We start from the raw sequence: 27,653 nt of genomic DNA, 5'->3' as shown, positions 1-27,653 counted from the left end.
GCCCACCTCTGGTTCTCTGCACCGGAAAGAAGGGACTACCCTGTTCCAAATTAGCATCTTTCTTTTCATCACCAGAGAACATTTCTATATTGATATCATGTCCAATAAAAACTAAATAGATAAATAGAGTTATTTTTTGTTAGGGTTAAGCAAAGACTTGGTATTTCGCTTATTTTGTTAGATCTTCTTCACTACTTGCCTTCTACTTGTTATTGTTACATCTTCCTCTTCTTTTTATGAAATATGTTATTGTTAGATCTTCTTCATCATTTGCCATGTTCTTTTGTTCTTCTTGGTGTGAATCCTAGGAATTAAGCCCTATTATCTTGATTGGATGTTCCTTTCTACTCAAAATATTGCATCCCACCTTTCTTTGTTGAATTTCATGCAGAACCAAATTTCCTAGTTAGTTCATTTCCCTTCTTCTTCTTCTCAAATTTCTTGCTTGGGAGTTGGGAAGCCAAGTTTATTTGCTTGCTTGTCTAGTTGAAGCGTCCCCCAATGTATGGTTATTTGAGATGCAAATTTGACTGGCATCTGCCTTTAATTTGCTACCATAAATGAAAATATGTAGGTACATATATATATGGCTTTAAATAGTAGCATTTTGTACAACTTGGGGGTTATCATTGTGTGGACCATGTCCAGCAGTACTGTGCTTGAGATTTTTATGGATATAATGATGATGATCACCAATTAATTTGGTTCTTTGAACTACACTTCAATGATTAAAAGTACATGGACATGTTAGGACTTCATTCCTATTATGATCTACTTTTAATCTATTTCTTTATTGTATAACATCTTTTCTACAAAGGTGGCATCTTGTCTCTTGAAAGCTAGTAAGTAATCACTTCCATCTGTGGCCCTGCAGCAATTCGATTCTTTCCCCCCCCCCCACCCCCCCCACCCCACATATTTTGCTTAGTTGTTAAATTTCAACTTTGTCCGACAATTTCCAGAGATTAGACATTTTACTATTTCCCTTAGATGGATACTGTGTTGCTTCAAACTTCCCAGTGCATTCATGCTGCATTGTGCATTGGCTTATTATTTTCTAGACTCAGAGATTAATCATATTAGCTTTTGTCTTTTTACATTTTTCTTCCTGCTAATTGGGGGTCTTTCCCACTCTGAGGTGGTCTGGTGTGGTTCATTTAATTGAATTCTTTAATTGTTTCACATCTAACAATATATTCACTCTTTTACATCATATGTGAAATATGGACATTTGATATGAAAATATGGATATTGTGTGAAACATTGTGCACAACAACACATTAATTTCCCTTTAGGCAAATAGTTGTTGACTACCAAAGGCTAGGTGACTGTTACTCTCTCTCTCTCTCTCTCTCTCTATATATATATATATATAAACAGATTGATAGGTAGATAGAGAGAGAGAGGTTTTGAACCTAGAACCCACAATTTTTGTATTTAATTCATATTATCTTAAACATCTCCCTATATTAAAACTGACTTAGTGCATGCTATATTACCTCTATATTCTGCCCGGAATATCATTCTTATGCATATAAAATTGATATGGGATTGTACTATATCCATGATTTTTTTTTTTTAAGAAATACTATATCCAAGACTTTAGGGTTAAATTGATTTTAATAATTGGGTGTAAATGTTTATGGATGGGGTTGTGAATGTGTTCGCAATGTAGCTAGCCAAAATATATCATTGAAGAATCCACAAAACATGAGATGAATAAGCTGTTATTAATTTTCCTAGTTCTAGCATTTTTTTCCTTGAAAATAACGTGCCAAAAATGGAACCAATTTTTTTTTTAAGACTTTCCATAATCTTATATTCTACCTTTTAAACAATGACAATAATGTAGGGCTCGTGATATTTTTGGAAGAACTTATATGTTTCAAAGACCAAATGGAGTCTCTCGTGTCTCATGAAAACAAGGAAAAGAGTTTTTTTAACCTAGCTAGCTTATCGAAGTGTATGTGTATGTTGTTCTTAGAATATTTTCTCGTTATAGACTACTTTGCATCTTTATTGAGTGTCGGTAGCTGTCAAAATTAAGACAAAAGACCGTCGATAAATATCACAAATTTGTCAAAATACATCATGCATGAGACTTTTATCAACGATCACATAATCCTAGATAAAAGTAAAATGGTTTTTTTTTTTGGGTTAACAAAACATCTTGTTTTTTTAAAGACTTTTGTAACTCAATGATATTATCCAATTTTCCCAAGAAGAAATTGTATTTGAATCCCTTTCTCACTTGTTGCAAGGAAAAAAATCCTCTTATTTTGATTTTTGATATGGTGAGTAGACACCGCACTGGTGCTTTCTGTGCTTAAGTTTTTTTTTGTTTCAATTTTCTAATTCTAATGTTTAATAATTCAAGAAAAAAATTCTAATGTTCAAAGTGTTTAAAACTTAAAATCTTCAAGAATGAACTTAAATTTCGTCTCACATGCCTCGAGAATTTAATTATATATATATAACAATGATGTACTAAGTTGTCTTAGAAAAAAAGTTACAAAAAAATTGAAAATATTAATAATAACTAAATAACTATAGTCATTTTGAATAATGGGTTTCAGATTTGTTTCTTGAGTAATTGGAATAATCTATTAAGCCATAAATTTTAGTAAAAATATTTTTCATTCTAAAAACAACTATAATTAGATTAATATGAAACATTTGTACCTTAGTTTAATAATAGCTATATCCATTTTAGAATTTTTGTCAACTCATACAAAAAAAATTTTAAAGATTCTCATTAATTTGGTAGAATGTGCAAATTTTTAATTCTAGATTACTTTATTTTATTAAGAAAGAGAAGGGAATTATTTATATACTTTTATTTTGTGACATGATTTCTGTTTAGATGTTTATCATATTCTTTGAAGAAAGAAAAATTCGGTTATTATATATATTGAGTAAATTCAGTCATTATATAAATCAACTGATCAGTCAGCAGCCAAAAAGTTTAAATAAACTACTATCAACAAATTAAATGTTAGAACCTAAGAGAATTTGGATTACCTTGAAATGGGTTTGAAATAATTTTATATGGGTTAGTCTAGAATTAAACTGGAGTAAATTTGAGATGTAATTTAGTACTTTTAGCACAAAATTAGAAATTTTTATCTTACTCTTTTGTTGAGCTTCCTGTTTAATTATTTGGTATAAATAATCTAACCTCATACCATATGGCATGCTCCTTTAACAATAATGCCCGACACAACTCCAATAAATTTCACAATTGCTAAGTTGGTAGGTTATTATAAATTCTCATATCTACTATCCATCATTAACGAATTGCAACATCGAATTTTATAACAAATTGAACAGTTATCGATTCATGCAACTGACAATCAAATTATAGTGGAAATGCTAATAGGATCCGATACCCTTGTGGTAATTTACCCTCATTTGAGATGTGAGAATCTAGCAACAAATTTTAGTACCTAACACATGGAATCAAGAATAAAAATTAAAAGAAAAAGATTGTGAGTATAATTTACTCGAAATAATTAAATAATGGTGAATATCCTAAATAATATGTTTTCATTTCTAATATACTATTCTTAAAAATTGTGACTCTTGATTTTTTTCCTCTTAATGACATGTAATATAATTAAACCAAACCTCTAAAGGTTATTATTATATATCATAATATGTGTATTGCACATGAACCATATAGAAAATTTCCAACAAATTGACTGGTAATGATCGAAATTATGACATACCAGCACATCATGCGGAACATCACTTGTAGATTTCCTCTTGATTGTTCCTTGTAACCCTACATCAACTGGTATAGATTTCTCTTGATAGTTCCTTTTGACCCTACAAGTTTGTGGTCTAGGACATTACGTCTTAGTTAGTTAATTAATATGAAGTAGGAGTACTGTTGGACCTTGAGAAAATCAACCAGTTTGTTGATCATTTGAATAAATTGCGTCCTCTCTTAATTTGCAGTTCCTGGTAAACATAATTAATCTTGTAATAACCTTCTTAATGTGGGAACTTAACCCTGGACTTCCAATCCAACTAGTTCTTTCCTCCATTTTACTAAGTGGAGAGGTCATTGGTTTTGCCCTTCACTAACTTGTTTTATGATGAGGCCCAAGAATCTATCAGGGACATTGGACTCGTCACAAACAACACAACTATCAACTGTCACTGAGAAACTAGAACCCAACGAAGCAACCAGCCATGTTAAACCAGAAAGCAGAAGCAAAAGCACTCAAGAGGCATCAATGTTTAATGACAGCGCGAGGGATATCTTGATCTTTAAGGACAAAAGAAAAATAAGCCTTAAAAATCTAAGAGCACCTGTTGACAGCACCCAAAATCAATTTTGAAACACGCATCCAGGCCAAGTTTTTGCAGCCTTGACCGACCTAAGAATTAATGTTTGAGTAATAAGTAGTAAGTACCGCTGGTGATGGACATAAGAGCTTGCTTTTGTATCTAGCTAGGATCGATGAACTTTGAGCAGCTCAAGCAACGGTAAATAACTACATGAATAGCTTGAAGAACGTTGAGAGCATCTCTTGGTTAACCGCTTTAACATACCTCATTATTGCTAGTCTTGCAGCCGGGGCTTCAAGTGGTGACCACTGATGATGCCTGGTCCAACGACGAATACTTGCTCCTATGTAAATTGATTGAGGCTAACATTTTCAGTTCATACCCTCTAAAACCCAATACATATTGATGCCCGTTAAATGACGAGTTATTGTGAGGGCTAAAAAAAAATTGACATAAATTGATAACCGGGGCTGAAAATTTGGCTGAAGTGATAAGTAGAAGTCAAAAAGTTAACTCCATTGACTCTACACCTTATAAAACCAGTCAAAATTCTGACATAAAACAATTTCTTAACTGACACTTTACGTTGTCTTTTATTATTACCCTATATAATTATTAAAATAAAAAACATCATGATGAGTTGGCCAAAGAGCTTACAATGATTAAGCCAATAAACCAGTAGGAGAAGAAGAGAGATGAGATTAGTGGTAGCAATACCCCTAATTGCATACCTTACTCATCAAGTAAGGTTGGTGACAAAAGGGTCAACAACTCTTTTTTAGGATTACTAAATTGACATATACACTTACATGGCCAACCTAAGTAGATGTTGATTGGACCAATATAATTGATTTGATACATGTTTTTTTATCTTGTCAGGAATGGCACCCCACAATAATCCCTCTCATTTTTCACTTTTCCAAACTCGAACCCTAAGAAGTGGATAATGAAGTTTTGCTCTGATTGCATAACTTACTCATCAAGTAAGATTGGTGTTAAAAGGGTTAACAACTTTTTTTGAGGATTACTAAATTGACTGATACACTTACATGACCAACCTAACTAGATGTTGATTAGACCAATGTAATTGATTTGATACACTTTTTTTAATCTTGTCACAAATGACACACCACGATAGTCCCTCTCATTTTTCACTTGCCCAAATCCGAACTTGGAGAAGTGGAAAATGAAGTTTTGCCTTACGAAGAGCATCCACAGCAGTGGATCTATAATTTTAGCTATTTAGCACCACCAAAAATTACTTTATTTATTTTACCTACATATATGCTGCAGCAGTTGATCTATTTTAGCTTTCAACACAATAAAATAATATAAATATCACAATAAAATAATATAATCACTACAATAAAATAATATATCCCACTACCCAAAAAAACATCCAAAGTACCAACCACAACCATCTCTACCATCAGCCACAGCCACAACCACCACCACTATCACCACCACCAGTCCAAAGCAGGAAAAAAAAAAAAAAAAAAAAAACCACCAACCCAAAATAAACACAAACACATTCCAAAATCACCTAAAACCAACAAATAAACTCAAATCAGATGAACCCAAAACTAACGATTCAAACCCAACCCACACCAATTCAACAACCCATAGCCACCACCGATTCAAACCCAGCCACCACCGAAGGGACCCACATCGATTCAATATTGGAACTGAAATCTAGCCAACACCAAACCCAGCAACCACCAAGTCTCCACGATTCACCACCCATGGCCATCCACCACACCAACCCCAATTGCACAAATCCATTGTACAACCCTAGTCCACCACTACAAAAACCCACCACCACACAAACCCACGGCATAAACCCATTGCACAACCCGTCCACCACTACACAAACCCAATGCCGATCTGAAGAAAAGAGAAAAGGAAGAAGAGAGAATGAGAGAAAGAAAGAAGAGAAAAGGAAACGGAGAGATAATCTGAAAGTGAGGAAGAGATAAGAGGTTTAGGTGTGTATGATTGAAGGTGGCGTGGGTAAGCTTCGATGAGCTTTAGACCGGAGTTGAGAGACTGGAGTTGAGAGAGTGAGCTTTAGAGAGATGAGCTTCAGAGATGAGATGAGAGTGAATGAGAGAGAGAGAGAGAGAGAGAGAGGCACGGTGTGAAAAGAAAGAATAAAAAAAGGAGCAAGGCAGACTAAATTTTTTTTTTTTTTTTTTTTTTTTTTTTGCTCTCATGAACAGTGCACATCTATAGATAGATGTGCACTGTAGCAATAGAGCTAAAATTTTTAGATTTAGCTCCACTCCTGCAGCAAGTTTTTAGTGTCTAAAAAGCTAAAATGTAGCAATATAGCACTACTGCTGTAAGTGCTCTAAGGTTCCAAGAACAAATCTACAACTAGAAGGGTAGCGCAAGTGATGAGGCTGAGACAAGGAAGAAGACAGGTCAAGGTGGCTGCTGAGGCCAAAAGAATTGAGGCCATTGGGCTTGACCTACTGAGGTGAATCGGAGCCTGAGAGATTTCTGATGTGATATCACTCAAACTGACATGCTGACCTAGAAGTCAACCATGCAACTTTTACACACTATCAGTCGCATGTAGGTTTCAACCTTTATGCAGATTAACCCACTACGCAAATATTTCCGACCATTACTCTCTATCAGTTGCTACAGGGACCTCATAAATAGCCCAATTTTATCACCTTTTTTACCTTCACACACAGTCATTCGGTCCTCCGTTCCTTTTGGAATAAAATTATGGCTGCTGCTGCACAACTGTTGACCGGTAATAGAATTATTACAAGGCAACTCATCTAGCGTTGGTGACATTGTGGGAAACATTTCCACTTTAAAATGTTATTAGAATTTTATAATTTTGCCCATCAATTATCAGTATTTAAAAGTGAAGAAATTCTTTGACAGGTTTTTGAAAGTGCAGAAGTTGTAAAACTCTCAAATTTTTTTAGCCTTTCTCAAGCATTTTGGGGTCCGCAGACAATGGAGCTATGAAAAATTGCCATTCGAATTTCTCAACCTTTATACTACATAAAGAATGCCTTTCAAAAAAAAAAATACTACATAAAGAATGATGATTATGTTGCTCGTACAAATCAAATTATACAACATTCACATTGAAACAGAGGAGCTGGACATTGAGTCAGTCCCACTTCAGAAACTGAAGATGAAACGAATTTGACTCATTCAGCAGCAAAATTTTTCTTCTTTTCATTTCTTTTCCGCTAGGCTACAATCATGGATGGTCAATGAAGCTATAATCATGGCTTACAAGCCCAGCCTACACATTACAAAATTTGCGAGTGGAGAATCAACTGCCGAATGCCCCCTTGTGTAGCATGGGTAAGATCACCTTCCAACCAAGCCTAAACAGCACATTTTTAGCAGTTTCTGCACATCACACTCATCAGCTAGATGTAAGAGTAACAATTCAGACAAGCCCATCATCAGTACTCTATCCGCAACCGCCGCATTTCTGATTTAAAGGTGGGGCTGGAATTTAATGTCCGGCGGGCAAGACTCCTTATGTCCTCTCTGGAGCAATCCCGTGAGATACGAACTAGCTCCCAGAGGGCACCTCCACTAATCATGTCCTTCGCATTTACTTCTGCAATTTGAAAACCCAGACTTTTAGAGGAACAAATCTCAGATATATAAGTTAGTCAATAAGAAGTGGAAAGTCCACATACCATGCTGTGCCAGGTGGCAGAGTGCAAGCTCAATATGACGCCTGATTGGTGCAGCTTCATTATTAGCATTTTGTACAATCCATGGAAGTGCACCATCTTCTATCAAAAGAGATCTGCCACTTTTTATCCCTATAACAAAGGCACTATATTAATTACACGACACAGTAGAAAGTCTATGACATTATTAATCGCATCCATTGATGTAAATGCAGTGTTCTATAATAGATAACATAATGTGATCTATTTTAACATCTTAAAAAAAATATTGTTACTGCAAATCCAAAAGTGCCATCTAACATTATTATCAGAATTGTGTCAGCAGCATTGAAATTGCTTTTACTGGAATTGGGTCACTGGAGCATCAAACAACCCAAAATAAGGGTTGAAAAAACCTAAATTATTTCAAATGAGTTATCATTTTTGGACAACCAATAGTAACATGATAAATTGCATAACCACAAATTGCATAACATCAATCCCTTTGAATAGTCATCAAATTCATTTATCACAACTTACAGGCAACAGGAAGACAACAACTCCAGATGCATAAAAATAATGGACTAAGCAATGACTTGTGTTGGATAAATGAGGCACCATACTTGCCAAAATAAATTAATTAATTAAGGCTCATACCTTGAGTAGAACCTCGGGACTCGCATTTTGCAAAGTTAGCAATCCCACGTGCAACTTGGGATAGAACATCAGGATGCCCACATCTCACAATTCCTAACAAAGCCTTGATTCCGCCTTCAGACCTCAGCTTCATCTGTAACTTATCTACGGATTGAAGGGGTAGGTAAACAAGAAGGAAAAAAGGGAAAATAAATATCAGCAAAGCATGATTTAAACTTTTAAAAAAAAAAAAAACAAGCTTCATAGAAAGTGTGAGGACAAAAGGTTCAAATAACTAAAATACTGAAGAACGAAGATCTTCTAAAAAGCTTATATAACAGCAATGGGTATCTTCAAGATCAACCAACCCTCTCTCTCTAGATTTTTCAGATCACAATTGTTCTTAAGAAATTTCGGCAGAAAAATAAGAATATGAAATTAAAATAATATTTTACATTTAAATATTTGAAAACCGACTTCAAAAGTTTTCTCTCATCCACTAGATTCTACCATTAGAAAGTAAATTAAATCACATAGAAATTATTACTGCAGAGAGAATATTATTTAAGGCAATCTTTCTTTATATTCTATTATCAAGAAAAGAAAATAAAAATGATATCTTTAAAAAATTAGAAGATTACGATGATGCACTTTTTGTCATAAGCCAAAGGTATCACTTCCTTAAAATGCAAGAGTTCTAGCCTAGATCTTCAGCCCAAAAAAGAAGTTCTAGACTAGATTAGATGTGCTTCCCAATTGTTGTCACGCCCAAGAATTCTTGCAAATTTCTCAACATATACTTTCTCAAAAGCTAAATGGCATGAATGAACAAAAACATAACAAAGAAGAATATGCAAATTCAGTATACCATTGCCACATAGATTAGCAATAGCTCCAGCAACCATGCGTAGGGTTTGAGGATCCTCAGCATCAGCTGCTGTTATTGATAAAAGACTAATTCCCCCTTCAAGCATTATAAGTTCTTGATTGGCTTCTGCAATTCCAGAAAGGAAGCAACTTAAAATATGATGTATCCAAATGAACAAATCCTAATGCAATAGTGATTAGAGTCAAACTAAAGTACAAAAGCTCCTGAAGTCTCAAACATAAGGAAAAATATAAATGCAAAATTACCATTCATAGCAAGATTGGCAATTGCACCAGCTGCTACTCTGCGAACAGTTTCATCTTCAAAGCTTCTAAGAAGCATCAGTAAGGAAGTAAGGCCACCAGATTCAACAATTTTTTTCTGATTGGCTTCTGCTTTTTTCATGGCAAGTACATATCATTAATCATTCTAAGAATAAATTCAAAGAAGGCAACAGGATGCATCTGAAGAAAAATAGTATGTGTGCTAAGATATCAAATCATTTTAGGAACTTAGAAAGTATTTGAGGGATTCTTAAATGATTCTTTTCTACTCACGGACAACCTTACAGGATCATAGCAAGTTAGCAACACAATCTAACAAGGATGTAACAGTTTTGGTAAATGCATGGTATCTTAACAACAATGTAACTATATATAGGATTATAACAAAGAAACACCTAATGTAACTCTTTATTAATGTTACACCGCCTAATAACTTTTTATTGAGTTAATATTTTAAAAATCTTACAGTTGAATTACATATCTCCTTTGTTCTTGACACCAAATTTTATGTTAGTTGACAGTCAGATGTTATTTACTATTTGATCCAAAAACTAATGTTTTGTGCATAATTTTAAAGTATATAAAAGTTCAAAGATAAACATTTTATATATGACATTTACTAATCTATTATTGTATTGATATTTTACCAGCATGAAAGGTATAAGAAGACAATGTAATCTAACAGTGGATTTGTCAAAAATATACCCAATCGAAAGTTATTAAGTAATGTAACAATGACAAAACTTATACCAAGTGTAACTCGAACCTAGTGTGTGTGTACATTATGAAGTACAAGAAGGGTGCTAGAGAAAATTGCATTAAAATGAAAGTCAGATGATAAGATCACTCCTGTCATCAGCCATAGATCACCTATTGGGGGTTCTAAGATTATTCCTTATTGGTTCATTTTAATGAAAGTATTTCAACTTTTGAAGAGAATAATTTGGAATTCAGTTTTTAGTTTAAATGACTTGAATAAAGTAAGAAAAGTACAAATATATTTTATTAATGAAATTCATGGATGGATTTATGCATTATTAAGATGTGGGTTTGAAATAATTAGGTGTAAGATATTATTTCAAATTCAAAACATAAGCGATTTTATTGAGCAAAATCCTTATTTGTTGTTACAAATCATATCAAGCAATCTATATAGCAATTATTCTTCAAAACCCTTTATTTGAAATCCACAAATCCAGGTGCAACCTATAAATTCTATGTATCATAATATACAATAGATACAGTGGAGATAATGTGTCATACAAGAAATATTCACCTTTGGCTTCATTTATTTACTCCAAATACTACTACAAATAAACAAGAGGCTGAAACTTTATTTGCACACATTACCCTTACTATTAAATGATAGTGATTAAGAAAAAATAATCTTAAAAAATGGATGACAACTTTAGTTCCACACAAAAATAGGACTATGCCTTCACTTAATAGACCAATAACTACTAAAATAATATCTAGGGGCAAACATTCTCCTCCACTGAACCTCACACAGAATCTATTCTCCTTTTTTGTCACCAGCAAAAAAACCTAAACAAAGGGCAACTAGACTTTTCCACAACTAAACTAATTACCAGTTCACCACCACAAGACACCTTTAATTAAGTTCAACAACATGAAGTAAAGATCACAACAGAATAAACCACATCTGAAGTTAGTTCTACAAGTAAAACTTCATCAGAAACAAAACCAATCAATGTTTAGGGACTAAGGCTTTGTTGTTGTTATTGTTGTAAACACAACCATTCAATCTAGACTACGTTAGTTACACAAAAGAAAACAGATGGTACACAGAAGCAAATATCTTATTAACAAAGCCAAAGAGAACTGAAGAAAAAAAAAATTACCCACCTTCAGCTGCTAGGTTGGCCACCACTTTCACAGCATGAATCCGTACATTGGCATCTTCTGACTCAAGTAGTGCCAAGATCTTTTGCAATCCTACTGTAAAATTAATTGATGGAAAAAAACCATAAGAAATATGAAAATTGTATAAGGTAAAATCATATTAATTTTATAAATTCTTCAACTACCTTGCTCAAAGAGTGTTGCAATTGATGCCTTCTGTCCATTCCCAGAGTCTTTGAATTGGGAATGCCTAAATGGAGACATGGAAGAATCTAGACCAGTGTATGCATTTCCAGGCCCACTTCTTTCAAGACATCTCCTCATCTATACAAATAAAACCAAAGGAAAGCATATTAAAATTTACAAAAATACGCATGCTAAAGCAAATGCTAAGGAGGGGCAAGAAAGCTTAACTCTTAAGAATTAAATAACTAATAACCAAATCCATTAACAGTTCTAAACAAGGGGGTTCTCAAACAAATAGGTACTTAGAGGTGGGCCTTGGTGCAATTGCAAGTGTCTTCCACCATAAGCGACAAGTCACAGGTTCGAGTATAGCAATCGGCCTCTTTGAAAAATTGGGGTAAGAGTGACTACCAATCACCTCTCTCAAACCCAGCAAGAGTGAGAGCTTTGTGCACTGTGTACAATATCAATATTTTCTCAACCCCCCTCTGACCCCCCCCCCCCCCCCCCAAAACACACAAAAACAAAACGAATTTTAATTAAGCAAGCATCAAGCAAATATCCAGGCAACTCTAGTGAGCTCCTGTTATAGAACTCCTGGATTCATATAAACCATGAAACAATCATGTTTTTTAGGAAATGGACAGTTAAAATCTCAAATACCATGACAATGGAGTCACCAAAAAAAAATTTGATGGCAATGTCAACTTCGAAGCACAAACAGAATCTAAATCAAGCCAAAAGAGTAAGCTTAACTTCTACAATCAAATACCTGGTCAGCTTCAAAAGTTGATTGCAACAACTGACTCCGTAGTATTATTATTTCTTCTTCAAGTTTCTTCTTCTGATGAGCCTCATCTTCTATAATTTTAAGAAGCTTTAAAACCTCTGTATCTCCACCTGCCTAGTATACCAAAAATCCCTTATATACCAGAAGTTGATCAAATCCAGTGAATGCTAATACAAAAGAACTCTGTAATCCAGGTAAAAAACCATACCTCTAACTGTAAATGTTGCCCAAGTTGACTTTTAAGATGTTCTACCTCCTCTTCAGCTGCTTTTCTTAGGTTAGTTTCCTTTTCAAGCAGGTTGTTTATCTCAGCAACAGAAAGCCTAGACCCCTGCATAATGAACAAAATAAAAATACAATATGATCATTTTAAGAAAGTCAACCAATTAGTGTTTAGAAAGTGAATGACTGCATCAACTAGGGCACTGATGCCAAATTATTTTCCATTACACCAAACCATCAAAACTTCATTCTGGTGCAATAAGCCATCTAGCTCCATTAAAGCAAAGAAATATGCCTATAATTAGAGAGCAGATCCAATCAACTCATAGATGCACACATGGAAAGCATGTAAACTAGGTTAACCAAAAATAAAAGATAAAAAAAAAATTTAAAAATTAAAAATTTAAAAAAAAATAATAAAAAATAAAAACCCAATCGATAGAACCTTAGAAAGATAAAACCAAAATTATGTTACTTAAGTCCGTTGAAGAAGCCAATTCAGACAGTAAAGGGATCAACCATGCATGAGGCGAATTATGGCTAAGCCTAGCAGTTTCAATTTGGCGTTTAAATAATTACGCGGTAGGATTAGGATTTAATAAAGTATCAGATAATATTTGCATTCCTTTTAGGTTGTATTCAGATTGGAGTTGGTTCCTATTATTTAAGATTAGTCACGGTGAGGTTATCTCATCTTCAAAAGGTTGGCTATTTATATATGTTTAAAAGATAAATAATAATCAAGCAGAAGAATAACCAATTTATCTCTCATTCTCAAGTTCTAGGAAGCTAATCACCTCTAATTCAATTAAATCTCCATTAAAACAACTTGTTAGAAATCCGGTTCATAACAAGTTATAAATACTGTACCAGAAGTCATTTCAGATTGGCTTGGGAAACACATGATGTAACTTTTAAGTTTTTACCCTTTTTTTTTAACATGGGTCTCCATTAGCTCTAACAGTGGAGAAAATATTACTTTCCACATCACTCAAAATTTCCCAAAGTTTCTCTCTCTCTCTTGCCCTCTCGTTGAATCTCATGAGTCTTATTTGTGGTCATCATCGACTCAGTGGAGGGTAACATTTAACCTCCATCAACAGAGCGTTGCAAGCAGAGGAGCTCCATGGCATGGTTTGTCAGGGTCTTAGGAAGCACGATACATATTTCTTGGCAGCATAGTCATAAGCTACAAGATTTTCTAGTGAAATTGGTGCAGGTTTGTTGGGTTCACACTGGGTGGAGGTTGGATCTAGGCGTAATCAAAGGTGGGTTGAAGGCGATACACTTGATTTGCTATTTTCAGACGGTTACTTTAATGCTCTTATAGTTGTTTATGGTCTATGAAATGTGGAAAATAAAGAGCTATCTAGGAAATAATTAAAGTTCTAAAACCAGGTGAATTTAAAAGTGCGACCTAACATTTCTTTTTTTGATAAGTAATAAGATATATTGATAAAAAGGAACACCCAAGTGCACCGGAAGTGAACAAGGGAGAGGAAATCAAATACAAAAATTACAAGAGTCTAGGAAAACAATAAAAGAAGGGAAAGATTTATTTTGCAAAGCAAACAACCAATCCCTTAAAGTTCTAAAAAAGAGAAGCTTGAAGTCCGGAATAGATCTCTCAGAATCTTCAAAACATCTACTATTCCTCTCCCTCCAAAGGCACCACAATAAGCAATGAGGAATGATAGACCAAATAAAACCATTTCGATGACGACCAAAGCTGCCTTGCCAACAACGCAACAGCCCCAAAACAGAGTGTGGCATAACCCAAGAAACTCCAAAAAGACCCAAAACCATAGACCATAGATCCGAAGCAAAAGGACAATGAAGGAATAGATGGTCAATCAATTCACCATTTCTCTTACACATGTAGCACCAATCCAAAATCCATACCTTCCTTTTACGTAAATTATCAATCGTCAAGCATTTCCCTAAGGCAGCAGTCCAAACAAAGAAAGCAACTCTAGAGGGAATCTTCTGCTTCCAAATACTTTTCCAAGGAAAACCAAAGAAGGCAGAGCCAGCTAAAATTCTATAATAATCACTAACCAAGAAACCCTAAACTTTGCTAGGAATCCAACACAATTTATCCTCACCTAGCCCCCTTATAGAAGAACCATAAATGGTTTCCAAGAAATCAGACATAGCCTCTAGATCCCGAGCATGCACACCCCTAATGAATCTCACATCCCAAAAGCGGACACCATTGGTGGACATCATAAGCTCAGCCACACTGGCATCCTTATTCCTGCAAAATCTGAACAAGTCCGGATAACTAACAGCAAGAGAAGTCTCTCCACACCACCGGTCCTGTCAAAACTTCACTCTAGACCCATCACCAATATCATATAGAATATGGCGAGAGAAGGAAGGCCATCCCTGATGGATATTTTTCCATAAACCAACACCATAAGGGCCAATCACAGCTCTGGTACACCAGCCCCCCCACATACATCCATATTTTATCTCTATCACTTGCCTCCAAAGGGCATCTTCCTCAATCCCGAATCTCCAAAGCCACTTCCCAAGCAAAGCTTCATTGAAGAGTCTAATCTTCCTTATCCCTAAGCCACCCGAAGAAATAGGAGAATAAACAGTAGCCCATTTAACCAAATGAATTTTAGGATCATCTCCAAAACTGCCCCATAAGAAATTCCGTTGGAGCCTCTCAATTAGGTTAGCCACACTAGCAGGAATAGGAAATAGAGATAGAAAATAAGTGGGTAAATTAGAAAGGGTGCTTTTGATTAGGGTGACTCTACCTCCCTTGGATAAATATAAGCGTTTCCAACCCGCCAATCTCCTCTCCATTTTCTTCAGAATTGGATTCCAGATAGTCTTATCCTTGAATTTAGCACCCAAAGGAAGACCAAGATATTTCATTGGGAGAGAGCCCTGCTTGCAGCCAAGAACAACCAAGAAAAGGTCTATATGATTGACTACCCCAACTGGAACCAATTCTGACTTGCCTAGGTTAATCTTTAGGCCTGACACCACCTCAAACCAGATAAGAATCATACGAAGAATCAAAATCTGATCTAAATCAGCCTCACAAAAGATTAGAGTGTCATCCGCAAAAAGGAGATGAGACACCGCCTTGGATCTTCCCTCCAAGTTACCCACACTGAAACCCGACATGCGACCTTCATGAACAGCTTTATCCAACATTCTTCCAAGAGCTTCCATCACCAAGACAAACAAGAAAGGAGACAACGGATCACCTTGCCTCAAGCCTCTAGTGCTACCAAAGAATCCACAAGGAGAGCCATTAATCAAGATGGAGAAACGGACAGTGGATAGACAAAAGAGGATCCATTGTCTCCATTTGGCAGAGAAACCACTTCTTTCTAACATCTGCAGCAGAAAATTCCAGTTTACATGGTCAAAGGCCTTCTCAACATCCAACTTACAAATCAGCCCCGGCATCCCAGACTTCAATCTACTGTCAAGACATTCATTAGCAATAAGAACAGGGTCAAGGATCTGTCTGTCCCTCACCAAAGCATTTTGAGAAGCTGAGATTAAATCCCCCATCACCGAGCGGAGACGATTAGCCAAGACTTTAGCAATAATTTTATAAACCACTCCAACCAAACTAATGGGCCGAAAATCTCCAATCTCATTAGCCGCATGTTTTTTAGGAATGAGAGTAATAAAAGTTGCATTTAAACTTTTCTCAAACTGACCAATGGCATAAAAATGATGAAAAACAGCCATGAGATCAGGCTTAACAATCCCCCAACAAGCTTGGAAAAAAGCCATAGGGAAACCATCTGGACCAAGGGATTTATCACCATGAAAACTTGGAATGACATCAAAAATTTCTGCCTCTTCAAAAGGCCTCTCTAACCAATCCGCATTCTCACCAGATATCATTGGAAAAACCAACAAATCCGGAAATGGCCGCTCAACCTGCTGCTCAGAGTATAGATTCATGAAGGAATGAGTAATGTAGTCTGCAATTATACCCTGATCCGAAGACAAGGTACCATTAACCATTAGGCTTTCAATACCATTATTTTTTCTGTTAGAATTAGCCATTCTATGAAAGAATTTGGTATTAGCATCCCCTTCCTTCAAATACAACACCCTAGACTTTTGCCTCCAACTAGTCTCTTCTATAAGAGTCAACTTTCCAATATCTGTACGAAGATTAGTTTGAGCTAACTTCTCCTCAACAGATAGACTAAGAGTCTCCGCTTTAGCATCCAAACCATTCAGTTTGTTCCAAAGGTCTTGTTTCTTAAAAGTGACATTGCCAAACTCAGTCTCATTCCACTTTTTTAAATCCAACTTTAAGGCAGCCAACTTCTTAGCAAGAATAAAACTTGGGGTTCCTTGGAACGAGTAGGAAGCCCACCACATATTCACTTTGTCGACAAAATTATCCACCCTCAACCACATATTTTCAAAACGGAAAGGAATTTTTCCTCTTCGCTGCCTCCCACCCTCCAACAATATAGGAAAGTGGTCAGAAAGAACTCTAGACATCCTTTTTTGGGTGAACTGAGTGAAGTGATCAGCCAAAGTAGGGGAGAAAAGGAACCGGTCTAGCCGAGAAGTGGAGGAAGAATTGGACCAGGTATAAAGGCCCCCTTCCATATTAATATCCATCAACCCATGCAAAGAAACAAAATCAGAAAATCCAAACATAGCCCTAGAGAAGCTAGCAGCCCCCAAACGCTCTGAAGGGAAACGAATAATATTAAAGTCCCCTCCTAGGCACCAAGGCAAATCCCACCAAGTGATCAACCCGGTTAGTTCCTCCCACATCAACTTACGCCTATTGTTCAAATTTGGCCCGTAAACGCCTGAAAAAGCCCACTCAAATTGGTCGCCAACATTTTTAAACTTGCAAGAAACCGAAAAATGCCCCACCGCTTCCTCCACCTTTTCCACAACTCGACTATCCCACATCAATAAAATTCCTCCAGAAGCACCATCTGAGGCCAAGTACAGCCAATCTACATATGGACAACTCCATATACTTCGAACAATACCTCTCGTAATCCATTCTAGTTTGGTCTCTTGCAAACACACAATATCCACCTTCCAGGATCGCAACAAGTTGCGAATCTGAAGCCTCTTGCCAGCTTCATTCAGACCTCTGACATTCCAAGAAAAAAGCTTCAAATTCATTGATCAATGGAAAGAACCCGATTCCTATTAATACCACAACGCCTAGCAAATGAAGAGCCATAATTTATGGAACTAAACAACTCTTTCAACTCTCTTAAACCTTTCACCCCCGAACCTTTTGAACCACATGATTTCTTATTCACCTCAGCCCTTCGAAATAATTCAGTTTCAACAACCAGTAAAAATTCTGTTGCTTGATCTTCTAAACCCTCAAGGGACGTGCCAAGGAAGCTATGAAAATTATTGAATCTCTTTTGAAACCAATCAGAATAAGGTTCAAGATTCTGTGAAGTATCCATACTCACCACACTTTCCTCATCTACAAGAGATTGTTCTGCCATGGCTGAAGGTAGAGAAAAAGCAATTGGCTCAACAACTAGGGGCTGATCAGCTTCCTCCGAGTAGGAATCCAAAGCCCCATCCTCCACCAAAACCTCATCCTCTTCGAAAAGAGCCGATGACACATTCGTGAGGTCAGGAGATTCCAAATTAACTAAGGCCAGCTGTTGTTGCATTTCCAAAACATCTGTAGCTTCACACCGAGGCAAAGCGATCTGAAGCGGAACCGCAACCCTCCTCCCATCGCGTAATTCAAGAACCCACTGCTCCGAGTCCCCCCATTTCTTGACTATATTACCGGAATGCTCCTGGAGAGACAGACGGAGGTCACGCAGTAAGCTCTCTTCGCCATCTGAGGTGCATTCCGCCCCATTCATGGCCTCCTCGGACTCGTCGGAGCCGAGAAGCTCAGAGTCGACTACGTCGGAGCCGAGAAGCTCAGAGTCGACTACATCGGAGCCTTGGAACAACTCAGTCGACGCCGCTAACTCAAAGCAGGCTTCAACGAGCTTGTCGGAGTTGAGGGGTTGAGCAGCGGCGACATCGGAGACGTCGGAGAGCATCGACGACATCAGAGGCTTAGACGATGAGTGCAAAGAAGTCTGGTTGGGTCTCTCACCTAGACTCGACATCCCTGGTTTATGGGTCACTCGCATCGGAGAAAATCTGGTGGTCTTTTCTTTTCTTTTGGGTTGCCAGATCATAGAGGGCTTGGGCTTAAGTTTGAGGGGCTGGGGTGGGTTAAGTGGGGAGGCTTCAGCAAGATCATTGGGCCTAAAAGTATCTTGCGTGGGCCCAGCACCAGAACAGCCCACTTCCTTAATATTGGAGCACTTAATATCCCACTTGCCATTCAGCCACGCACCAAACATAGAGAAACTTCTAGGGACAGAGGAGAATCAGCACCATTAAGAGTGTCGTCCTTTATTTCAAGCATGACTTCAGCCTCAGGAACCGTGCTTACCTGCCCAGCACCCCTTTCACGCAGATCCTGGTTCTGAGTCTTCCGCCTGCTCAAGGTAGACTTGATAGATTGATATGATTTGATTGAATTTTGAATTTTGGGCATTGCAAGCTTTCCTGAACTGCTTCCTCCATTGGTTTTCCGATGACCATCCACCGCTGCCGACAGAAAGGATTTTTGATTTCTAAACTTCTGCACTGTCGAGAACATGACAGATTGAGATGGCGATTTAACACCAAGAGTGTCAGGAGCAATAGCCTTACAAAGATGAAAGCCAAAACCTCTCCACCCGCAACCCAACTTTCCTTCCGGTACAATGATGAGGCCCTTCCGACGACCATGAAGAAGTTCAGAGATCATAAGAAAGCTTCCATGCACATTGAATCCCAGTTGCAAAATAAAAACCTTACTACCATCCCTGAAGGTTCTAGCAAAATTTTCAGGACGAGTATTTGACAGGAGATCCTCAACATAAGATAGCAAACGAAAAGCACTATCTTTTCCCATGAAAACCGACCGGAGAGAATCCTTATATCTTTCAAATATACGTAAAGAGTAGAAAGTATCTCCCTCCTCTACTGAAAATTCAAACGTTTTGGATTCGACAAAAAAGAAAATGGAACCACCCATGAAAACCAAGGACACGAACAGACCAAAGAATTATGTGACTAATCCGAGGTAGCCAGGCCTCACTCAGTTTTAGAAGGAAAGACTAATTCTACAGCTTCTACAAGAGCTAAGGGAAAAAACCTATGGTTCACATTCAAGTGCGACCTAACATTTCAATAAAAGCACTCAACCATTTACTGCTTCCATTTAGGTTGTCACTAAGAAAGCACAATTGGATGCTTCAAAGGTGGTCAATTTGTTTCCCTCTTTCTCTCTCTGCATTTTCTACAACGGTGCATGACCGTTTCATCAAAAATGCAAGTCCCAGAGACCCAAGCCATGGAGTTCTTTCACTAGCCACACTTCAAAGGCAAATCTACAACACCGTTCAATAGTAAAGCTAACCCCCCAAATTGACGGCAACCACAAACCCTAAATATTCCAATCTCTCTTAGTACATTTTCTTCTTCATAGTCACCTCCCCTAGAGACCTAAGCATATATCCTAAATACACACACAGACCAAAATATGGCAGCAAAGAAGATGTTCTTGAAACTGAGAGGCGATCCAAAGGCATCATGTAGTTTGTTGTGAAAGCACCAGCAATACAACCGAAGGGAGAGAGAGAGAGCATGTTCCTGACCAAAATCTACTAAAAAGGCTGGAACAATCCAAAATTGCATAGCCGGTAAGATAAAAATTGGCCAATCTGATACGGTATTTATAACTTTGAGCTAAACACATCAACATAAATTGTTATGCCACTCTCCAAGCTATGACAAAAATTTCTTCTGAAATTCACAAATAAAGATTCTAGAGAACCACAGATGCAAAAGAAAGTTGAGATATACAAATGGGTACAAATTAGCGTTGACAATTATCAGCATGCATCTTTGGGTCAAAAATCTCCAATGACCAACAATTGAGACAAGACTCCTCTTTCAAGATAATTACAACATATAACAAAAAAGTTTCCAGAAAGGAGTACCTGTCCATTACATAAACCATCAGTGAAGCCATCACAATCATGCTTTTGTTGATTCAACACCAACTTCTCCTCCAGTTGCTTGACTGATTCCATATAATCCATCTGGCATTTTAACCTCTCCTTCTGCAAAACAAACAAACATAAAGAACAAGATACTTAAATGCGTGTTTCTCAACCCAAAAAAAGAGAGATACTTAAATGCATGGCTGAAAAGTATATAAGTAAAAAACTGCTACGAATTCTTACAACTATAAATAAAAAGGGAAAGGATAACTCTCTAATATGGCTTCCTTTTCACGAGCTTTTTTACACCTTTTTTTTTTTTTTTAACTTTCTCTTGTCCTTTGGGAGATCCAAATGAAGAATAAACCCAGCATGACAAGAATTAACAAAGAAATAACACAAACACTTGAATTTCATCTACCAAGGCTGTGAGTCAATCCCCAAAATCCCAGTTAGGTTGGGCTGGCACCTTTCATTCTTCAATTCATTTGAACAGTTATTAGAATTAAAACCCTCAACTATTATCCAGCCTGATGCATAAATATTAAAACACATTTCATGATTTACACCCACAAAACACTTATATGAGAAACAAAATAGATAAAATTTACAGCAGATAAGTGTGATATTCAGATAAATAGTTAAATAAACCTCTAATGCATCTGTGAAGCTTCTCTCAACCTCAGAGATTCGATTTTGTGCTTCTACGTTTATTCTTTCAACTTCATCCTCAAAAGCTTTCTGCTGCCTCTCATTTTCCACAATGAGTTTGTCCACTTGTACTTCAAGCCTTCTAGACAAACTTTTATAATCAAACTCCTCCTTTATCTTCAACATATTCTCCACCTTCATAGCCTGTGATATATGACACATCTAATAATTACTCATGTACTTATTTAGTATGAACTACCAACAAAGATTCCATTTATATTAAAGATAACACTAGGCATGGTTAATAATAATGAACAACTGTAAAGAAAGATATGGGGAAAAATGAAAAAGAAAAGGTTTGAAAGGATCTATTGATCTAAACAATACATGACTACTAGATAATAACATATTAGCAGATGTGCCTATCTAAAACAATCATAGCATAACGTGTAGATCTGCATGTAATAATTTATAAATGACCTTGAGTAGATGACAAATATTAGACATTTTTGGAGCTAAATCTTTAAAGCCCTTTACAGAAAAATAGACAGCACTAACCCTTTGTCCAAACTGTATGGTACTCGCAGTCTCTCCTCGATGGCGTGGGGATGGGCCAATAGTCACAATTAATGACGTCCTTGCAGTGCCTGTGAAACAATAACCAATAACCAATCTGAAGAAAAACATATAGAAAAATACTATATACAAAACTATGACTATCTTCCATGTGTTGGAAAAACAAGTAGAAAGAACTACTTGATGAACACAATGATTGGCATCTAAGTCAGAGACGGCTAGGAATATAATAACTACCCAAACCATAATGTACACTAAATCAGTATGATTGGACATGTACACATGCGAATCATGCTAGTTTGCCATCAACTTTGAACAAAGAAACCTGAGCATATGGCTATGATTGAACATGAAAACATTTAGATGAAAGATGTCTCACCTCCAAATGAATCTCTAAGCAACCTTGTAAGCTTTGAATCACGAACTGGAACATGAGCACTATTCTCAGCTAGAGCATTTATGCACTTCCCCAATGCACTAAGAGAGAGATTGATAGACTTGGCTTCCTCTAACATATGTCCCTCACTTCCTGCCAGTAAAGGAAGAAAGATGTGTTAATATAACTGTGGAATCTAACTCACAAAAAAGAGCATTAGAATCAAAACAAATCAAATTCCTCAAAAGCCATGTAAATGCATAACCCCCCTTTTGTGTGTGGTACACATGCAAAACATGCCAAATATGGAGAAGCAATTTCTGAAAAACTTAAAAGTTTTATAAACGTATAAATGTGAAGTGTACCAATGTAAGAGGTCATAAGTTGGGGTAATACCTGACTTATGGACACGCTCTGAACCAGCCAGATCTACTACAACAAGCTTGCTTTTTCGAACAAGTGGCTTAAAGGGTTTGGCCAAGTGAGAGGGATCTCCATTTTCACTGGAAATTATATCTTCTCTTCCCGTGACAGACCTTCTAACATGTACCTGCACTAAGGAACTTAAATATATCAAGATTTCTGTTATTTAATACGGAACAATGTGAAGAATTACCAACTAGACATTATGAAATGTCGATGCAAGAGCATAAAAAATATTTATGCTAATATTAAAAAGATGATCATGTAATAGACAGCCAATTATTCACCATCAGAATAGCATGACTACGAGAAGACTCAGTATTCAACTTTGTGTTAGCAGCAATTCGATGAGCTTCCCCTATTCTTAGCAGCTCCACAAAACTCTGCTGGTCCCTGATTTCTACAAGAGTAGCCCCTGGTACTGAAACATCGCCAGTTTTTGGATCTTCCACAATAGGAATGTTATCATTTGCAGGATCAAGCAGGTCTTGCAGAGTCTCCATATAAAGCTACACAATTTTGTTGAGAATAACAATTTCAGACAATTTGTAAAGATTAAAATATCCCAGATGGAACCAGAAAAGACAAAGATTAAAGATTGAAATCTGAAAAAAAAGGTTTTTTATATGAACATCAATGGCGAATAAGAAGAATGCATGACCTGCAAATACGAGACTGATATAGAATCAGTCTCTGGAGAAATATCTGCAAAAATATCCTCCATTGAACGAACCATAATTCCACGATCAGATGTATCTTCCTCTCCTATTCGTCCAAGAGTAAAAGTTTTCCCAGTACCAGTCTGACCATAAGCCATCACAGTCCCATTGTAACCATCTAGAACACTCTACAAAAGCAAAGGGCAAATTTAGATTGCTGGATAGAATCTGAGATATGATAGTAGCGACATATGACAGGAGATTTGATTCATAAAACTTAACTTAAGAAACATAGTGAACAGTTTCTAATAATAAAGTAATAGAACTACAAGATAAGGGGCACGTGAATCAGCTATTACGACCAAAATAAAAACAGCTTTAAGTAAGGAAGTCACTCTAAAAAAAATATACACCAAAAACAACATACCTCTACAACAGGCTTAGCAACAACTTCATAGACACGCTTCTGCGATGCAAATTCGGTAAGCACCTCATCAAATTCGTAAGTGTCTGAATCCCAATTGTTTTTCCGGAGTTTCAACCTTTTAAGCTGAGTTAGAGCAAAAACCAAAATGACCAATGGCACCACAACAACAACTAAGCTATAAAATACAACAGAGCTCACAAAAAATTAAAAAGGGGGATAAAAGTCACATTGTAGAATTTAAAAATTGTAACTAGAATGACATTAGGAGCACCTCTGGCTGCAACTCAACACAATCAGCAAAATCTGCATCAGCCGCCAATTCCTCTGCATTTCGCGGTCTCAATCTTACAGCCACTCGAACTCTTCCAGGTACTGTCGGAAACAACACAAAAACACAACATAACAACGAAGTCCACCAGGTATACATATCTACGTATGTCAATGTAGCTACATTTACACAATTACAACCTGAACCAAGGTCTAAGTGCAAGAATGCAGCTCAAAATTATTAAATGTTCTTCAATAATAATTAAGAGCAAAAAAAGCCAGCTCAGTGACATTGCCTAGAAAATGCACTCTACTCTAGAACACATACACACACTCTCTAATCGGAGATATATCCACAAATTAAGCCATAAACTAGGTTTAAATTTATTTTTGGTTAGTCTCTTTAATTCAAAAACTTGCAGAGGCATACAAATTTTCACACATCCTAGCAAAACCAAAATCTCAAACGCTAAAAAAAGTCACAGAATCGCATTCACATAAAAATGCAAATACAGTTACGAATTATACTACAATAAACAATCGGAACAATAGAGAGAAAGTAAACGGAACTGAACTGACCTCCGTCGCCGAGGGCGGTCAGAGAGGCGGGGCTGCTACGTCGGAGAGCGGATCCCGCAGAAGGTCTGGATTTAAACGACGACGCTTTGAGGTTTGACGACGGTACCGGCCGATCCACCTTCATGCTACCACTACTACTCCCCCTGTAACCATTTCTATAACTCGAAGCCATTCCAAAACTCTCTCACGCTGTTAAAAAAAAAAATGAAAAAATTTTCAATCGCTCTCTTCGTCCATTCAAATTATAGCAGGCGGTGTGGGATTTGGGGGTGTTTGGTTGCGGTGGTTTCAAAGTGATTGGAGTGAAATTCAAACAAAATAAGAAAGAAGACTCATTCTAAAAAGAGAGAGAGCGTGTTGTGTTATTGTGTACTGAGGAAGAGACATGGGAAAGACAGAGGTCACGGATCGATGGGTCCCACTTGGTTTGCAGTTTGGAGGGGCCCTCTGTCTAACTCGAAATTTACCAAAATGTCTTTTCATCGATTTTAATTCTCTCAATCTCTGTAGTCATAAAACAGTTTATTGATTGATGTCTAACAATCTTTGTTCTGTGTTTGGTAGCGCTGTTTAATTGGTTTTATTAGTTCAGATTTTGGAGATCTCAGATCAGATCGTGAGAGTAAAGTGAGAAGTGAGAACCGAGAGAAGTCAGAGAACCGCCTTCGTAGCTCTCTGTGTCTGTGTGTCACTGACCGCTCGTGCTATTGCGCTAGTTTAGTGCCACAGGTTTTTTTTTCCCCCTCAAAAAGAAAAAAAAATAGATATTGATAAAAAAAATTTAAACTAAATCTTAAATTTCTGAAAATTCTCATTTAAACCTCAGGATATTTAAAAATACTTCATTTAAAACTTTTATCACTTTATTTTCATAACAATTTCACTATATTTTCACAATAAAAAATTGGGTAAAAAAATATTTTAAATAGTGGATCCATATTAAAACTACCAATAAAAACTTGTTGTTTAGAATTTCTTGTAAAAATATTATGAAATTGTTATGAACATAGCATAATTGGATCCATTATAGAAATTTTAATGAAACCTATCCAAAACATTAACATTTATTTGTATTTTAAAATTAAAAAAAAAAAAAAAACCTATATGAAACTATAAAGTTTAAATAAAATGCTTTTAGAAATTTGAGGTTTAAATGAAAAAAAATTTGGTATTGAAGAAATAAAACATTTTGAAAATTTAAGATTTAATAAAATATTCCCAAAACTCTATGGTTTTTTTTTTTAAATTATCATTTCTTTAATTCTTTTTGTTTCCCATGTTTTGGATTGTTTAGATGTAAAGATTTCAACAAGACATTATTGTAAGTTTGGAAGTCTTTGACTGTAAGTAATAAGGATTTTTGTGAGGTGAGGTGATTTTAGAAAATAATATGTTTTTCTTGTTGGAGCCAACACCCAACAACTAATTTTGTTTTGAAAATAGCATATTTGTAAATCCTATATTATACTTATTTGTTACTCAATATTAATTTCTCTGGTTTTTTTAACTTAAAAGTTAAAACTTTCTTTTCAGAATATAAATCTTAAAAACCTCTTGATCAAGTAACAGCAATTGAAAAGGCTAGGTTCAGCTTGTGTTTGTGTACGTTAGTGTTTTTTACTTTTTTTACTTTCTAAATATCTCCTCATGACAAGCTAAAACAGTAAAGATCATTTAGCAAATACTTTAACTGTGGGATTTGTTCCTTGTACAAAAATAAGTTGGATTTTACCAACTTATTCAAACATACATTGGCAAATTGAAAACTATACCGATAAGTAAACTAATAAAAATGAATTTTAGTTATAACGTAACATTTTATGGTTCAGCTTCTTCTATCTCTCTTTCTTTTTATGGCTCCTAGTACAAGGTTTGGTGGGAATGGATTTGCATAAAGGAAGGGCCCTGTTTTTTTGTTTTTTTAACAAAGTTATCAATTGAAATAAAGAAATCATAAGCATAAGCTTTAAACCTATTTCGGAAGAAATATTCGTGTATTTAGACGTATTTGGGTTATGTATTTATTATTTTTTTAAATGAAAATTAAGCATTTTTATAGTGAATATTTATTATCATGAATCTAAGGTCGTGCATATATATGTACTATGGTATCCAGATTTATATTGATTTCCAAAATGAGTGTAAATGTACAACACACTAATTTAGTAATTTTGCGCCAATATTAATTAAATAAAATTAATACATTGTATGATGAATTGTTAGGTCGTTGGATGAATCTAGGACTATAATTATGGTGCACCGTGCACGTGAAGTATTGTTTCCTACCTCAGTTTGCTATTGCAACATGCAAATGACAAATCTAACCATCTCTTAAGTAATGTGGTTGAGCTGGGTGAGAGAGTGTAATTAAATGTGTGTGTATTTAACAGTTAGTTTATTTCTAAAAAAAAGTTATATAGTCTTTAATAGGATGGAAAAATAAGTCTTACACCTCTCTCTCCAAATAATTTTGATTGTTTTAATAATTTATCATTTTATTTTTGTTTCACATTATTCATAACCCAATTGGGACTTAATAAACTATGGTGTACATAATGTCAATAGTCATATAACTTAACTAATTAGAACATCTTAATGTTTTGAACTGAGATAATTCAAATTATTTTGTCCCCAACTATCAAATTATTAAATATATTAAAATAAATAAAATAATGGCACCTAGGGTGTTTGTTGCCGTTGTTTAAACAACAGTTTTCAATGTTTAAACAACATTATATGTATTTCTACATATTTTTTTACCTACACATATTTTTACAAAATAACAACAACATTACTAAAAATCTCTTACTAAATGGGCTTTTCTCTGCCAAATCTGAAGC

At 35.9% G+C, this 27,653-nt stretch overlaps 1 protein-coding gene across 1 annotated transcript; it reads right to left on the bottom strand.

Annotated features, from left to right (window-relative positions):
- Positions 1-7,379: 7,379 nt before the first annotated feature.
- Positions 7,380-25,232, bottom strand: LOC115955053 (kinesin-like protein KIN-UB). The gene is made up of 19 exons (XM_031073090.1): positions 24,814-25,232; positions 24,239-24,339; positions 23,968-24,090; positions 23,543-23,728; positions 23,169-23,390; positions 22,855-23,008; positions 22,462-22,611; positions 22,065-22,153; positions 21,507-21,710; positions 20,853-20,975; positions 12,791-12,913; positions 12,565-12,696; positions 11,792-11,930; positions 11,610-11,702; positions 9,726-9,851; positions 9,460-9,585; positions 8,613-8,756; positions 7,980-8,108; positions 7,380-7,897 (listed from the first exon to the last, which is right to left on the bottom strand). Exons 1-19 carry the CDS (start codon positions 24,983-24,985, stop codon positions 7,737-7,739), a joined length of 2,697 nt encoding a protein of 898 aa, XP_030928950.1. The 5' UTR covers positions 24,986-25,232; the 3' UTR covers positions 7,380-7,736.
- Positions 25,233-27,653: the final 2,421 nt, after the last annotated feature.

The sequence above is a fragment of the Quercus lobata genome, chromosome 8, assembly GCF_001633185.2.
Source record: "Quercus lobata isolate SW786 chromosome 8, ValleyOak3.0 Primary Assembly, whole genome shotgun sequence".
Taxonomy (NCBI): Eukaryota; Viridiplantae; Streptophyta; class Magnoliopsida; order Fagales; family Fagaceae; genus Quercus; species Quercus lobata.
Note: the sequence above shows the minus strand (reverse complement) of the source record. Positions and strands in the feature narration are given on the sequence as shown.

What these genes read in the sequence shown, in the direction of transcription:
- LOC115955053 (XM_031073090.1), bottom strand. Translation starts at nt 24,985, where the DNA reads ATGGCTTCGAGTTATAGAAATGGTTACAGGGGGAGTAGTAGTGGTAGC. An exon ending in GGCCAACCTAGCAGCTGAAG is followed by an intron (nt 9,852 to 11,609) that starts GTGGGTAATTTT and finishes TGAAAAAAGCAG; the next exon opens with AAGCCAATCAGAAAAAAATT. An exon ending in GTCCCGAGGTTCTACTCAAG is followed by an intron (nt 8,109 to 8,612) that starts GTATGAGCCTTA and finishes CCTTTGTTATAG; the next exon opens with GGATAAAAAGTGGCAGATCT.